Consider the following 16,002-nt stretch of genomic DNA (forward strand, 5'->3'; position numbering starts at 1 on the left):
CCATTTCTAAACCTTGGCAACACAAGAATCTGTCCTCCATTAAAAATGTCGTGATTTCAGAAATGTTATATAAATGGAACAATACAATATGCAACCTTATGGGACTGATTTGTTGCATTTGGTGTACTTCTCTAGAGATTAATCCAAGTTGTTGTGTATATCAATAGTCCATTTGTTTTCCTGAGTAGCATTCTATTTGTATGTGCCACAATTTGTTTAACCATTCACCTTATTCTCAGTTTTTGTCTGTTCAAATAAACTGATATTAATATCTGTGTACAGGTGTTGGTGAGAAAATATATTTATCTGGGATAAATCCCCAAAAGTGCAATTACTAGGTTATATGGTAATTTGACGTTTAATTCATAAGAAACTGCCAAACTGTTTTCTAGAATTGCTGTACCATTTTAGACTCCCACTGCTAATGTATTAGTGACACAGCTATGTACCCTCAACATTTAATGCTGTCACTTCTTTTTTTTTTTTTTTTTTTTGAGACGGAATCTCTCTCTATTGCCCAGGCTGGAGTACATGGTGTGATCTTGACTCACTGCAACCTCTGCCTCCAGGTTCAAGCAATTCTCTGCCTCAGCGTCCTGAGTAGCTGGGATTACAGGTGCGCACTACCATGTCTGGTGAATTTTTGCATTTTTAGTAGAGATGTGGTTTCACCATTTGGCCAGGTTGGTCTCGAACTCCTGACCTCGTGGTCCAACTGTCTCAGCCACCCAAAGTGCTAGGCTTACAAGTGTGAGCCACCATGCCCGCCACTGTCACTTTTTTGTTTGTTTTGAGACGGAGTCTTGCTCTGTCGCCCAGGCTGAAGTGCAGTGGCACAATCTGGGCTCACTGTAAGCTCTGCCTCCCAGGTTCAGGCCATTCTCCTGCCTCAGAGTATTTTTTACTTAAGCCATCTTGATATCTTGATAGGTGTGTAGTAGCACTTCATTGTGATTTGAATTTGCATTTCCCAAATCACTAATGATATTGAATGTCTTTTCTTTTTTTTTTTTTTTGAGACGGAGTCTCGCTGTGTCTCCCAGGCTGGAGTGCAGTGGCGTGATCTCGGCTCACTGCAAGCTCCGCCTCCCGGGTTCACGCCATTCTCCCGCCTCAGCCTCCCAAGTAGCTGAGACTACAGGCGCCCGCCACCACGCCCGGCTAGTTTTTTGTATTTTTAGTAGAGACGGGGTTTCACCGTGTTAGCCAGGATAGTCTCGATCTCCTGACCTCGTGATCCACCCGCCTCGGCCTCCCAAAGTGCTGGGATTACAGGCTTGAGCCACCGCGCCCGGCCTTGAATGTCTTTTCATGTGCTTGTCATTTGTGTATTTTTCTCAGTGATATATCTGTTAATGCCTACTGCTCATTTTCTAATTTTTTTTTTTTTTTTTTTTTTTGAGACGGAGTCTCGCTCTGTCGCCTGGGCTGGAGTGCAGTGGCCAGATCTCAGCTCACTGCAAGCTCCGCCTCCCGGGTTTACGCCATTCTCCTGCCTCAGCCTCCCGAGTAGCTGGGACTACAGGTGCCCGCCACCTCGCCCAGCTAGTTTTTTGTATTTTTAGTATAGACAGGGTTTCACCGTGTTAGCCAGGATGGTCTCGATCTCCTGACCTCGTGATCCACCCGTCTCAGCCTCCCAAAGTGCTGGGATTACAGGCTTGAGCCACCGCGCCCCACCTTTTTTTTTTTTTTTTGGCGGGGGGGGGGGTACGGAGTCTTACCTGCCGCCCAGGCTGGAGTGCAATGGAACAATGTCGGTTCACTGCAACCTCCAACTCCTGGATTCAAGCGATTCTCCTGCCTCAGCCTCCTGACTAGTTGCAACTACAGGCGCACACCACCACACCCAGCTAATTGTTATATTTTTAGTAGAAACGGGGTTTCACCATGTTGGCCAGGATGGTCTCAATCTCTTGACCTCGTGATCTGCCCACCTCAGCCTCCCAAAGTGCTGGGATTATAGGCATGAGCCACCGCACCCGGCCTGCTGTACAGTTTTAGAGATGAATTACATTCATGTATTTTGAAATATTCAACTTACCCTTGCATACGTGGAATAAATCCCACTTTGTCATGGTGCATACTTTATCTTATATATTTTGAATTTTGTTTTCAAATATTTTGTTGAGGATTTTCACATGTAAGTGTGATATTGGCCTGTAGTTGTGTGTGTGTGCATGCATGTGTGCATGCACTCATGCTGTCTTCGGTTTGGTATCAGGGTAGTGTAATACTGGCCTCATAAAATGAGTTGAGAGATATATTTCCCCTCTTCTATTTTTCTGGAATATCATGTAAAGCTGGTATGAATTCTCCTTTAAATGACTGATACAATTCTCCATCTGGGCCCAGAGATTTCTCTTTGGGTAGATCATTAGTAGTTCAATTTCTTTACTAGATATAGGGCTATTCAGATGATCAACTTCATCATGGGTGAATTTTGGTAGTTTGTGGTTTTTAAGAAATTAGTCCATTTCTTCCAAGCTGTTGAATTTATGAGTGTGAAGCTGTTAGTAGAGATCCTTTTTTTATTTTTGATGTCAGCGAGGTCTGTAATAAAATATTTATTTCCTTTTTAATACTGGTGATTTGTATCTTTATATTTCTGTCAATGTTGCTATAGGTTAATCATTTTTGTAAATTTTTTTAAGAATGAGCTTTTAGTTGTCCTGTTTTCTTTTCTTTTCTTTTTTGAGACGGAGTCTGGCTCTGTCACCCAGGCTGGAGTGCAGTGGCCGGATCTCAGCTCACTGCAAGCTCCGCCTCCCGGGTTTACGCCATTCTCCTGCTTCAGCCTCCCAAGCAGCTGGGACTACAGGCACCTGCCACCTCGCCAGGTTAGTTTTTTTGTATTTTTTTTAGTAGAGATAGGGTTTCACTGTGTTAGCCAGGATGGTCTCGATCTCCTGACCTTGTGATCCGCCCGTCTCAGCCTCCCAAAGTGCTAGGATTACAGGCTTGAGCCACCGCGCCCAGCCTAGTTGTCCTGTTTTCAATCACTGACTTCAGTTCTTTATCATTTTCTTCCTTGCATTTGTTTTGGATTTATTTTGCACTTATTTTTCTAGTTTCCTGAGGTAGAAACTTAAATTACTGATTTCACATCTTTCCATATTTCTAATGTACACATTAGAAGGGTAAAATTTACTTTTTTATATCAAGCTGTGTGTGTCTGCTTTTGCTTTGTTTTAGAGATGGGGTCTCACTCACTCTGTTGCTCAGGCTAGAGTGCAATGGTGTGATAACTCACTGTAGCCTCAGACTGGGCTCCAGGAATCCTCCTACCTCAGCTTCCCGCATCAGGCTAATTTTTTTTCCCCCCCCAAGACAGAGTCTTGCTCTGTCACCTAGGCTGGAGTGCAGTGATGCGATCTCGGCTCACTGCAACCTCTGCCTCCTGGGTTCAAGCGATTCTCCTGCCTCAGCCTCAGGAGGAGCTGGGGTTACAGGCGCCCACAACTGTGCCCAGTTAATTTTTGTATTTTTAGTAGAGATGCAGTTTCACCATATTGGCCAGGCTGGTCTCAAACTCCTGACCTCGTGATCTGCTGGCCTCGGCCTCCCAAAGTGCTGGGATTACAGGCTTAAGCCACTGGACCCAGCCTAAAAAAAAATTTTTTTTTAGAGATGGGGTCTTGACTGGATGTGGTGACTCACACCTGTAATCCCAGCACTTTGGGAGGCCAAGGCAGGGGATCACCTGAGGTCAGGAGTTCGAGACTAGGCTGGCCAACATGGCGAAACCCTGTCTCTACTAAAAATACAAAAAATTAGTTGGGCGTGGTGGTGCACACTTGTAATCCCAGCTACTTGGGAGGCTGAGGCAGGATAATTCCTTGAACCTGGGAGGCGGAGGCTGTAGTGAGCTGAGATCGTGCCACTGCACTCCAGCCTGGGTGACAGAGTGAGATTCCATCTTAAAAAAAAAAAAAAGGGCCGGGCGCGGTGGCTCAAGCCTGTAATCCCAGCACTTTGGGAGGCCGAGATGGGTGGATCACGAGGTCAGGAGATCAAGACCATCCTGGCTAACACGGTGAAACCCCATCTCTACTAAAAAATACAAAAAACTAGCCGGGCGAGGTGGCGGGCGCCTGTAGTCCCAGCTACTCGGGAGGCTGAGGCAGGAGAATGGCGTAAACCCGGGAGGTGGAGCTTGCAGTGAGCTGAGATCCGGCCACTGCACCCCAGCCTGGGTGACAGAGCAAGACTCCGTCTCAAAAAAAAAAAAAAAAAAAAAAAAAAGAGATAGGGTCTTGCTATGTTGCCCACACTGGTCTGGAATTTCTGAGCTCAGTGTTCCTTCCACCTCTGGTGCCCTAGTAGTTGGGTTTACAGGAATGAGCCACTGCACCGGGCAAGTTGTGTATATTTTGACAAATGAATAATTGTGCCACAAAAACACTAGTTTTTAATATTATTTGAACCATCTAATTACAGTTACCAGTGCTTTAGAAAACAAACCCACATAATTGCCTATGGGATGGACCAAATGACAGCTAACTGTTCATTGTCCTAAAGAGGAAAGTTAAAGGGGTGGAAAAAAATAACAGAAGTGGGTGGTCCTGCCAGGAAGGGGGTAAGTAGACAGGATTAGGCTGGAGATGTTTCAGCTCACACTCTCACTGAGGATAAAAGGAACAGACAAAAAACTGAAAGGGAACAGCTGCTTCTTTGGGTGTATCTGGATGCATATGGATTATAACAAATTGAAAACTGATGATAATTCAGATTTAATTTGGGATACCTGGTTGGAATGGAAACCAGAGTTTATTTGCAAATTGCTCCCAATGATCACACTCACACATATGAATTCATAAAACAGTTTACTCAGTAAACATGTGGGTACAGAGATTTTCTTTTCAAACAGAGCACAGAAGGGTCAGTAACAGGTTTGACCTAGCACAGCTTCCCAAGCACTGATGAGTGGATCAAACACTACAGCGTACACAGGATGCTCCTCACAGAATGAAAAACAGCTGCTCATTTTCGGTTAGCTATTAGCCTTCTAGCCCCACCCTTGTGGGTTTTTTTGTTTTTTTTTTTTTTGAGACAGTCTCACTCTGTCACCCAGGCTGGAGTGCAGTGGCACAATCTCGGCTCACTGCAAGCTCTGCCTCCTGGGTTCACGCCATTCTCCTGCCTCAGCCTCCCAAGTAGCTGGGACTACAGGTGCCCACCATTACGCCCAGCTAATTTTTTTTGTATTTTTAGTAGAGACGGGGTTTCACCGTGTTGACCAAGATGGTCTCGATCTCCTGACCTCGTGATCTGCCCGTCTCGGCCTCCCAAAGTGTTGGGATTACAGGCGTGAGCCACTGCGCCCGGCCTGTTTTTTCTTTTTTGAGACAGAAGCTCACTCTGTTGCTCAGGCTGGAGTGCAGTGGCGGTGCCATCTTGGCTCACTGCAACCTCCACCTCCTGGGTTCATGCGATTTGCCCACCTCAGCCTCCTGAGCAGCTGGGTTTACAGGTGCTCCACCACACCCGGATTTTATATATATATATAGGTTTTTAGTAGAGATAGGGTCTTGCCGTGTTGGCCAGGCTGCTCTTGAACTCCTGAACGCAAGTGATCCACCCACGTTGGCCTCCCAAAGTGCTGGGATGACAGGCGTGAGCTATCGCACCTGGCCAGCCTTACCCTTGTAATGAAGCAGTGAAGTACAGCTGGCCCAGATCTCAGCCAACATCATCTTCTGACAGACTCTGCTTCATGCAGATACATTACACACAACAGGACACAATGCACATGCCTTGTTCATACCCTCAGAGTTGCCTGGCAATTACCATGGTTTGGGGACGAATCTACACTAGACCTGCATGGCTGCAGTGGTAACACTCCATTGCTTAACTGCTCCTTTCACATGAGCACTCTCTAATGAAAATAAAAAGTTAATTCACTTCCCCTACCCCCTATTTTAAGTTTAAGCTTGAATTTTTTTTTTTTTTTTTTAGATGGAGTCTCACTCTGTCGCCAGGCTGGAGTGCAGTGGCACAGTCTTTGCTCACTGCAACCTCTGCCTCCTGGGTTCAAGCAATTCTCCTGCCTCAGCCTCCCAAGTAGCTGGGATTACAGGCACGCGCCACCATGCCCGACTAATTTTTGTATTTTTTTTTTTTTTTTAGTAGAGATGGGGTTTCACCATGTTGGCAAGGCTGGTCTTGAACTCCTGACCTCGTGATCCTCCCGCCTCGGCCTCCCAAAGTACTGGGATTACAGGTGTGAGCCACCATGCCCAGCTCACTTGATATGTTTTTTATAAGTATTTTTAGTGATAGGAATGCTTACTTGCTTTATTTATTATTTTTGTGGAGAACAAAGTCCCACTATGTTGCCCAGGCTGGTCTCAAACTCTTTGGCTCAAGCTCTCCTCCCACCTGGGCTTCCCAAAGTCCTGGGACTGCAGGCATGAGCCACCACATCTGGCCAGTAGGTCAGTAATGCCTTTTTTTCTCTTTTTTTGAGATGGGGTCTTGCTCTGTTGCCCAGGCCAGATTGCTGTGGCATGATCTCAGCTCACTGCAAGCTCTGCCTCCCTGGTTCATGCCATTCTCCTGCCTCAGCCTCTTGAGTAGCTGGGACTACAGGCACCCACCACCACGCCCGGCTAATTTTTTGTATTTTTAGTAGAGATGGGGTTTCACCTTGTTAGCCAGGATGGTCTCGATCTCCTGGCCTCGTGATCCGCCCACCTTGGCCTCCAAAAGAGCTGGGATTACAGGCGTGAGCCACCGCGCCTGGCCCTGGTCAGTAATTCTTTAATGCGAACTTCAAGTTATAAACTTCCCTTCACTTACATTTCTTTTCATCTTAGCAGTGAATGCCTCGAGAGCTACATTCTTTTTGCTGTGCACATTTCAAGATTTAGGTATCACTAACTAAAAATCCAGGCGTTCCTTTTTTGTGTGTGTGACAGAGTCTCACTCTGTCACCCAGGCTGGAGTGCAGTGGTGTGATCTCAGCTCACTGCAACCTCGGCCTCCTGGGTTGAAGCGATTCTCTTGCCTCAGTCTCCCAAGTAGCTGGGACTACATGCACACCACTATGCCTGGCTAATATTTGCCTTTTTAGTAGAGACGGGGTTTCACGATACTGGCCAGGCTGGTCTTGAACTCCTGACCTTGTGATCTGCCCACCTCAGCCTCCCAAAGTGCTAGGATTACAGGCGTGAACCCTGGTTTATTTAATGTTAGCATTCTGACATGATGTTAAATGACCTCGATACAATGAGTAATAATTATGTTCTAAGTTGCAAAGATCCCATAAGGAAAATAAAGAAGTATTAGATAGCATCACCGACTTCACAGATTTGGTCTCAAAGTAAATCTGCTACATACTAAATAATTTAAATTAATATGGTGATGGAGTGTATAGCATTGGAAGAAAACTTGTTGAAGAAAGCTTACTTTATTTTTATTTTTTTAAGAGGCAGGGTTTCACTCTGTTACCCAGGCTGGAGTGCAGTGGCCTGATCATGGCTCACTGCAGCCTCGAACTCCTGGGTTCAAGTGACCCTTCTGCCTCAGTCTCCCAAGTAGTTAGGATTACAGACATGCACCATCATGGCTAATTTTTTTTTTTTTTTTTTTTTGAGATGGAGTTTTGCTCTTGTTTCCCAAGGTGGAGTGCAATGGTGTGATCTTGGCTCACTGAAACCTCTTCCTCCCAGGTACAAGCAATTTTCTGGTCTCAGCCTCCCAAGTAGCTCAGACGACAGGCATGCGATACCATACCTGGCTAATTTTTTTGCATTTGGTAGAGACGGGGTTTCACCGTGTTAGTCAGGCTGGTTGCAAACTCCTAAACTCAGGTGATCCACCCACCTTGGCCTCGCAAAGTGCTAGGATTACAGGTGTGCGTCACTGCGCCCAGCCCAAAATGGCTAATTAAGATTTTTTTTTTTTGTAGAGGTGAGTCTTGCTATGTTGTCCAGGTGGTCTCAAATGCCTGGGATCAAGCGATCCTCCCCATTTGGCCTCCCCAAGCACTGGGATTACAGGTGTGAGACACCACTCCCAGTCGAAAGCTTACTTTGGATATAACTGATTTGAATTTTATTCTTGTGAAATAGTGACGAGATTTACATCGTCTACTTCTAAGCTGCAGACAGTCATCAAGAGGCAAATAAAATTTTCTAAGGTAAGGAGAGTGAGAATGGACTTTCCCCTTCAGTCTATGGCAAAATAAAGGGGGGCATGGGAGAATCCTGACGGTGGAAATCATTTTATTCTCATACACAGGTTATTACAGCACAATTAGGAAGAGACAATCACAGGCAACTCACAATGCTATATTCAAATTATGCCAAAGTCCCAACGTATTCATTTCATTTGCTAGTCAGTTCCTGAAAGACCAGAGCAGAGTGATACACAAGTTTATTAACACCGACTACAATGTCAATGAAGCCTTCTGGCATTTTTCAAAATAGAAAACATGTGTAAAGATCTTCAAAATGCAGGTCGAAATGCAAATTCAAGTGAAAGGAAAAAGCACTGCTGTGAAGCCTAATGGCAATTACTTCCTTTCAAAGGTTTGTGTCCCAGCCGGAGAGAATGACTGGTGGACAGAAGAGAAAGAAAGGCAAAATTCCTAAGGGAGAAATTAAAAAAATGATGGGGGTGCTGCCCTCTGCACTGGGCCTCTTTGGCAGTCTACTTCAACTTAATTTATTAGCGCCATAAGGTTGTAAGAGAAGCAACTCTGGCTTGATCTTAGAAAAGCTGATTTTCTTTTTGGCATCATATTTCTGGTGAGAACTGATGGGAAAGGTGGTGTGGATTCTTGGACAAAATCTGTAACATAATCTTGACTACTGAAGGGTAAAGACTTGCCCACAGGTTACAGATTACATGAATTACACACAATAAATAATAGCAGATGATGGGACAGGGATATTTTAATTGTACAGCATAACACTAGAGAGCTGGGAAGTGTGGGACATCATTCTTGTCTTTCTTCACTCAGTAACTGATTATCTTGTTTCTTGTCCATGGATAGTTAACCTAAATAACGATGCTTTTTGAAGGTTGTTTGGCTGACCCAGAGGTAGTAAAAGACTTCATAAGTCTTTCTATTACTGAAGAGGGGCTTAGTAATAACTGCAAGTCCATTTATATATGTAGCAGATGGTAACAATCTCCAGAGCCACTGACATATGCAGCAGAAAAGCACAAAGAACTTTGTATTTGTTATAATTTCTACTGCATTGTCCAAATACAGATAGAAAATACTGATATATAGTGTGGGGAATCTTGAGACATTTCAGCCCATGCACTATGAGGCACTTGTACTGATAACTGATTATCACAACTTTATTAAATGCCCATCATTTAACAGATGGCACAGAAAATAAATGGCACACTCAAAATATTAACTTAACAAATAAAGGCACTATTTACAAATATGTGTTCACAATTAAAGACACCCAACCAGTGGGTTGGGGAAGCACCCAGTAGTAAAGTCTGAAGATCATGGAGAGGGAATGATAACAACTGAAACCAAGAGATCTACGGCCATAGACGGGGGCTTCCCAAAGGGAGCTGTATCCTTATGGGAACACAGAAGCTACCTAAACCATAGTCCAGGCAGGAGGAAGGGAATGGTATAAAATACCTTTTTTTCTCCTCCCATCTGATCTCTTTCTGGTATCTCCCATTGTTCAAACCTATGAAGAAACCCCAGTCTCTAGAAGACAGTCTTGGGGGGGAGCAGAGCAGAAAATGGGGGAAAACGGATCAAAGAAATAGGGAACACTCAGCACACATGCAGATCCACAATCCACACAATTTCTGTCATGTGCCCGGTACAAATTCAAGTTACCCTGAGCCCGGAAGGAACAGGCTTCTGACTCAGATGATGCAGTCTACTCAACTATATTTAACAATTCACACTTAAGTGTTATCATCATCACACTTTACTTCTAAATAAACTCCAAATATGTTATCATTACTTTGGCTTTAAGCAGCCAATTCCCTTTTAAAAAGATTTTAAAAAGAGAGAAATATCTTTTATATTTACCCACATATTCACCATTTTCAGAACTTCATTCCTTTGTACAGACCCAAACTTAAGTTTTGTATTATTTTCCTGCTGCCCTCAAACTTCCTTTCATATTCCCCGAAGACAGGTCTACAGGTAATAAAATTATCTTTGATTTAGTTTGTCTGAAACAGTCTTTATTTTGCCTTCATTTTTGAAAACATTTTTGATGGAAACAGAATTCTAGGTTGCAGGGTTTGTTGTTTATTTCATTCAGGAATTTAGAGATAATACTCTATTGTTTTACAGCTTGCATAGTTCTCACCATAAATTTGCTGCCATTCTTTGTTCTTGTGTATGTATTATCTTTTCTTCTCAAGGTGTTTTAAAATTATTCTGTTTATCAGTGCTTTTCTTGAATGTGACTCTGAGGTGCACTGCTGTGAAATAAATTATGTTTATTCTACTTCAGGTCATTTGAACTTCTTGAATATGTGGGGGTATTGTTTTCATCAGATTTGGAAAATCTTTAGCCAATATTTATTCAAATACTTCTTCCTGCCTCTTCATTTTCTCCTCTCCTTCTGGGACTCCAGTTACACATATATTACACCACTATAACTGTTTTCCTATTCTCTTTAAGTCTTTTTTTCTCTCTCTGCATAACATTTTGGTAGTTTTTATTCTTACTCTTCAAGTTCACTGATTTTTTTCTTTTTCTGTATCTAATCTCTCCACTTGGGATTTTAACAAAATCAGAAGCTGTTTTCATCCCTAGAAGTTCTATTTTGGCCATTAAAAATATCTCTCATACCTCAGGTTTCATCAACTTCTTGCATATGTGGGGGTATTGTTTTCCTCTACTTTATATTTACAATAGCTCTTTTAATACCCTTGTCTACTAATTCCATCACCTCTGTCTTTTCTGGGTTTCTATTGATTTTTCTCCTGGTTATAAGTCATACTTTATTGCTTCCTTGCATGCCAGATAAGATTTTTTTTGGATGCCGAACACTACAGGTCCACAGTAGCTTTTTAATCTAGAGCTAATTAGCCTCACTACTAAAACAAAACCCTTCTAAGAATTCTACCTGATGCTCCATGTGTTAGAATCTGTTTCCACTCTGGCTGCTGAGAACATAAACTATTCCCAGCCCTGCATGAGTTCCAGGAATTGTTCAGCCTGCTGCTTTCCAGTGCTTCTTTTCCTGGCCTCAGTGCCAAGTCAGTACTAAGCCAAAGGACCAAGGGGACTCTCTGCAGACGTCTTGAGCCCTATCTCTAGGAAGATCCCATCTCTCCAGTACTTTCCCCTGCGAATTCTAGCTGCTGTGGCCTCCCTAACTGCCAATCCTGTCTCTTCAATTCAGCAAGATTTACTGTTTCCCTTCCCTGAACTGCAGCCTAGTAACTGCCATCAGGGGGCAGGCTGAGAAACCATAGTGCTCACCTCACTCTGTCTACAGTTTCCTGAGGATTACAAACCTGTGCTTGTCATATGTCTAAAAACCGTTACATATTATATGTATTGAACAGCTTCTAGTTGTTTAAGGCAGGAGAGAAAATCTACTGTGCTTGTCCTATGTCTAAAAACCATTATATATTATATGTATTGGACAGCTTCTAGTTGTTTAAGGCAGGAAAGGAAATCTGACTCTTGTTATTCCATCACAGCAGAAAGCAGAACTCTTCACATCTAAGTAAACACACCTAACACTTACAATTGACTGCTTTTTGTAATAATTTATATATAAAGAACACCACTTCCTTACAGAACTATTTCAATAGCATCACGCTTGTCAAATTCTTTACATTATTGAGACTACTCGTCAGTATGAACCTCTGTAGGTATTATTCTCAAGTGCACAGTGAGTTGTCCTTTCTTGAAATCTTTCACTTGCTTGTTATAACAATATAATTTTCTTCCTGTTTAGGTATTCTAAACATTTAATAAGCTGACTTTTGACTAAAAGCTTCTGTACTATCACAACACTAATAAGGTTTTCATCTCAATGAGTCATCCAATATGTAATGAGTAGTGTCTTCTGGGAGATGACTTTTTTTACATTGTTTACTTTTTAAAAACTCTTTCTAAATTCTGCATAGTGACTCTTGACTCCTCAATTCAAGCTTTTTCAACAGTCACTGCCTCAATAGGGTTTCTCTCCCTTATTCATCCTCAAAAGTGTTAGAAAGTATGACATTTGATAGCAACCTTTCTGAATTCACCAAACTTATGATTTTTATATTATATGATTTCTCTGATGTATCATAAGCTGCGACTTCCTGTTGAAGGTGGTCCCACACTCATTGCATCCATAGTATTTATCTCCTGTATGAATCCTCTGATGCCTCATAAGGTGTGACTTTCTCGTGAAAGACTTCCCACATTCACCACATTTATATGGTCTCTCTCCTGTATGAATTCTCTGATGTATAATGAGCTGTGCCTTCTCAAAGAAAGCTTTTGCACAATCGCTGCATCCATAGGTTTTCTCTCCCGTGTGATTTCTTTGATGCTTAATGAGCTGCACTTTCTGAACAAATGCTTTCCCACATTCATTGCATTCATAGGGTTTCTCCCCTGTATGAATTCTCTGATGCCTAAGAAGCTGTGGCTTCCAGGCAAAAGCTTTCCTACATTCACTGCATTCAAAGGGCTTTTCTCCAGTATGAGTTCTCTGATGATGAATGAGACTTGACTTCTCACTGAAGGTTTTCCTGCATTCACTGCATTCATAGGGTTTCTCACCTGTATGTGTTCTCTGATGTGATATCAGGCTTGACTTCTGGGTGAAGGCTTTCCCACACTCACTGCATTCATAAGGCTTCTCCCCAGTGTGTGTTCTGTGATGCGTTAGGAGCTGGGACTTCCCAAAGAAGGTTTTCCCACATTGAATGCATCCATATGGTTTCTCTCCTAAGTGAATTTTTTGATGTCTTATTAACTCTGACTTCTTAAAGAAGGCCTCTTCACAATCACTGCATCGATAGTTCTTCTCTCCTGTGTGAGTTATCTGATGTTTAATCAGCTGTGGTTTTCTGATGAAGGCTTCACCACATTCATTGCATTCGTAGGGCTTCTCTCCTGTATGAATCCTCTGATGCCTAATGAGAAGTGAGTTCCTGCTGAAGGCTTTTTGACACTCACTACATGCATAAGGTTTCTTCCCTGTGTGGGTCCTCTGATGAGTAATAAGCTGCGACTTCCAAAAGAAGGATTTTCCACAGTGACTACACGTATAGGGTTTCTCTCCTGTGTGCGTTCTCTGATGTGTGATGAGTTTTAATTTCTGCGAGAATGCTTTCCCGCACTCACTGCAACTGTAGGGTTTCTCTATTGTGTGAGTTATCTGATGTCTTTTAAGCTGCGACTTCCTACTGAAGGCTTTTCCACATTCACTGCATCCATACGGCTTCTCTCCAGTATGAATTCTCTGATGTAAAATGAGGAGTGACTTCCTACTAAAAGCTTTCTGACATTCGCTGCACCCATACGGTTTTTCTCCTGAGTGAGTTCTTTGATGAATAGTGAGCAGTGACTTCTGTGAGAAGGCTTTTCCACACTCACTGCATTGATAGGGCTTCTCTCCTGTATGAGTTCTCTGGTGAATAATAAGTTGTGACTTCTTGTTAAAAAATCTGCCACATTCCATGCATAAATAGACTCCTGTGTGTGTATGATTAGCAGTGAGCCATGGCTCTTTATTGCTGGGTTTTCTACATGTATTGCAATCACAGCATTTTATTCCACCATGGGTTCTGTCATGAATACAGAATAGTAATTTATTATTGAGCTCATCAATTTTCTTTCTTTCACCGTTATTTCTTGGAATAAGCAAATCAAAAGGACGTTTCAAACTTTTTTCTCCTGTGCCACATTTATGGGATCTCATTCCTACATGAACAACGTTTATGTTTGAATTAAATATTTTTCCAAAAACATCATATTTATGGCCTCTCTCCATACTTTTAAGGTTGTCTTGATTATCTCGGAGCCACATTTTGGGATTATCTAGCCAGACTTCTAAAAAGAGAAAAAAATGAACCATACTGTGTAATTCCTTCAATTATTATGCTTATCATGTAAAGCTTCTGAAATTGGGCCATAATCCTACTTTTTAAAAAATCTCTCAAATAATGTGTACTCATTGGGCATTGACAATTTTAACATAAATGAAAATTAATTTTTAAATTACAAATGTTTAAATACACGAACTTTTATTTTTATTATTTATGTTTTTGTGACGGAGCCTCATGCAGTCACCAGGCTGGAGTACAGTGGTGTGATCTCAGCTCACTACAACCTCTGCCTCCTGGGTTCAAGCAATTTCCTGCCTCCTCCTCCCAAGTAGCTGGGACTACAGGCATGCACCACAACACCCAGCAAATTTTTGTATTTTTAGTAGAGATGGGGTTTCACCATGTTGCCCAGGATGGTCTCAATCTCTTGACTTCGTGATCCACCCACCTTGGCCTCCCAAAGTGTTGGGATTACAGGCATGAGCCGCCGCGCCTGGCCTTATTTATTTATTTTTTTTGAGAGGGAGTCTTGCTCTGTCGCTAGGCTAGAGTGCAGTGGCATGATCTCAGCTCACTGCAACCTCCACTTCCCGGGTTCAAGCGATTCTCCTGCCTCAGCTTCCTGAGTATCTGGGACTACAGGTTTGCACCACCACACCTGGCTATTTTTTGTATTTTTAGTAGAGATAGGATTTCACCAGGTTGGCCAGGATGGTCTCGATCTCCTGATCTTATGATCCACCCGTGTTGGCCTCCCAAAGTGCTGGGATTACAGGTGTGAGCCACCACACCTGGTCAAATACATGAACTTTTAAATGAGGAAATATTAAATATACTCAAAGAACAGTGATCATGAGATGAAAGAGCCTGGAGCAATTTCCAATCAAATACTGAGGTGATTAGTTTATTTTTTTGAAAATAATCTACGATTATCTACCATGTGTCCAGAACTTAGTATGAGATCAGAGAAGAAAAGTGGTAAGTACACCACCATTAGAAAGCTTCACAATATAGTTAAGAATGTGATTAATAAAAACGCAACTATGTTGTTGAATAGTATAATAGAAAAAGGGATATAATGCAGAATAAATGTACAATACGAACTTTACACCTGAAAGATAAGAAACATTAAATTTTTGGGCCGGGTGCGGTGGCTCAAGCCTGTAATCCCAGCACTTTGGGAGGCCGAGACGGGCGGATCACGAGGTCAGGAGATCGAGACCATCCTGGCTAACACAGTAAAACCCCGTCTCTACTCAAAAATACAAAAAGTTAGCCAGGCGAGGTGGTGGGCGCCTGTAGTCCCAGCTACTCAGGAGGCTGAGGCAGGAGAATGGCGTAAACCCGGGAGGCGGAGCTTGCAGTGAGCTGAGATCCGGCCACTGCACTCCAGCCTGGGAGACAGAGCCAGACTCCGTCTCAAAAAAAAAAAAAGAAACATTAAATTTTTGTACTATTGTTGCATTTATAAAATATTCAGGATCATTACTTAAATCACTGATGTCAATAACTTCACCATCATCAGTAAAACTTCCTTTTGTAATTATCCAAGAGTTCTCCAGAGCTCAGTATCAACACTTTTATTTAACTTCTTCACATTCATCCTCCTTTAATTGAACCTATAATTGAATCTATAAAGTATATATTGTATCTATATGGAATGCTATCATTGGAAATTACTCCTAACCATAATAATTTTTTGTATAATAGTAGGACAGATATTTTCATCCAATAAGTACAATTGTTTGTGATTTCTACAAGACCATTTATTGCATATTTTTAAAGTTTATTGACTTTTTGATGATATTCTTTACTAGCAATTGTGGGATAATATTCTCAGGAAGTACTCTGCAAGATGAAAAGATCTGGCATGGTCTCAAATATAAAACGAGGCTGGACCTGGTGGCAGCTCACACCTACAATCCCAGCACTTTGGGAGGCTGAGGTGGGAGGACTGCTTATCTTCAACCCAGGAGTTTGAGACCAGCCTGGGCAAC

General features: G+C 42.4%; 2 protein-coding genes across 11 annotated transcripts in view; one reads left to right on the forward strand and one right to left on the reverse strand.

Annotated features, from left to right (window-relative positions):
- The first annotated feature begins 1,704 nt into the window (after positions 1–1,704).
- ZNF268 (zinc finger protein 268) overlaps positions 1,705–16,002 on the forward strand; it is a 277,188-nt gene continuing 262,890 nt past the window's right edge. The window contains exon 1 of the mRNA XM_015109746.3: positions 1,705–1,708. The gene's annotated coding sequence lies outside the window, so the exon portion shown is untranslated. The remainder of the gene's footprint in view (positions 1,709–16,002) is intronic.
- ZNF605 (zinc finger protein 605) overlaps positions 8,212–16,002 on the reverse strand; it is a 32,481-nt gene continuing 24,690 nt past the window's right edge. For all 10 annotated transcript variants that reach the window (XM_015109776.3, XM_001084023.5, XM_077955933.1 and 7 more), the window contains one exon: positions 8,212–14,009. In XM_015109776.3, coding sequence (XP_014965262.2) covers positions 12,226–14,009 — 1,784 coding nt within the window. In that variant the 3' untranslated portion in view covers positions 8,212–12,225. The remainder of the gene's footprint in view (positions 14,010–16,002) is intronic.

This window comes from Macaca mulatta, chromosome 11 (assembly GCF_049350105.2).
Source record: "Macaca mulatta isolate MMU2019108-1 chromosome 11, T2T-MMU8v2.0, whole genome shotgun sequence".
NCBI lineage: Eukaryota > Metazoa > Chordata > Mammalia > Primates > Cercopithecidae > Macaca > Macaca mulatta.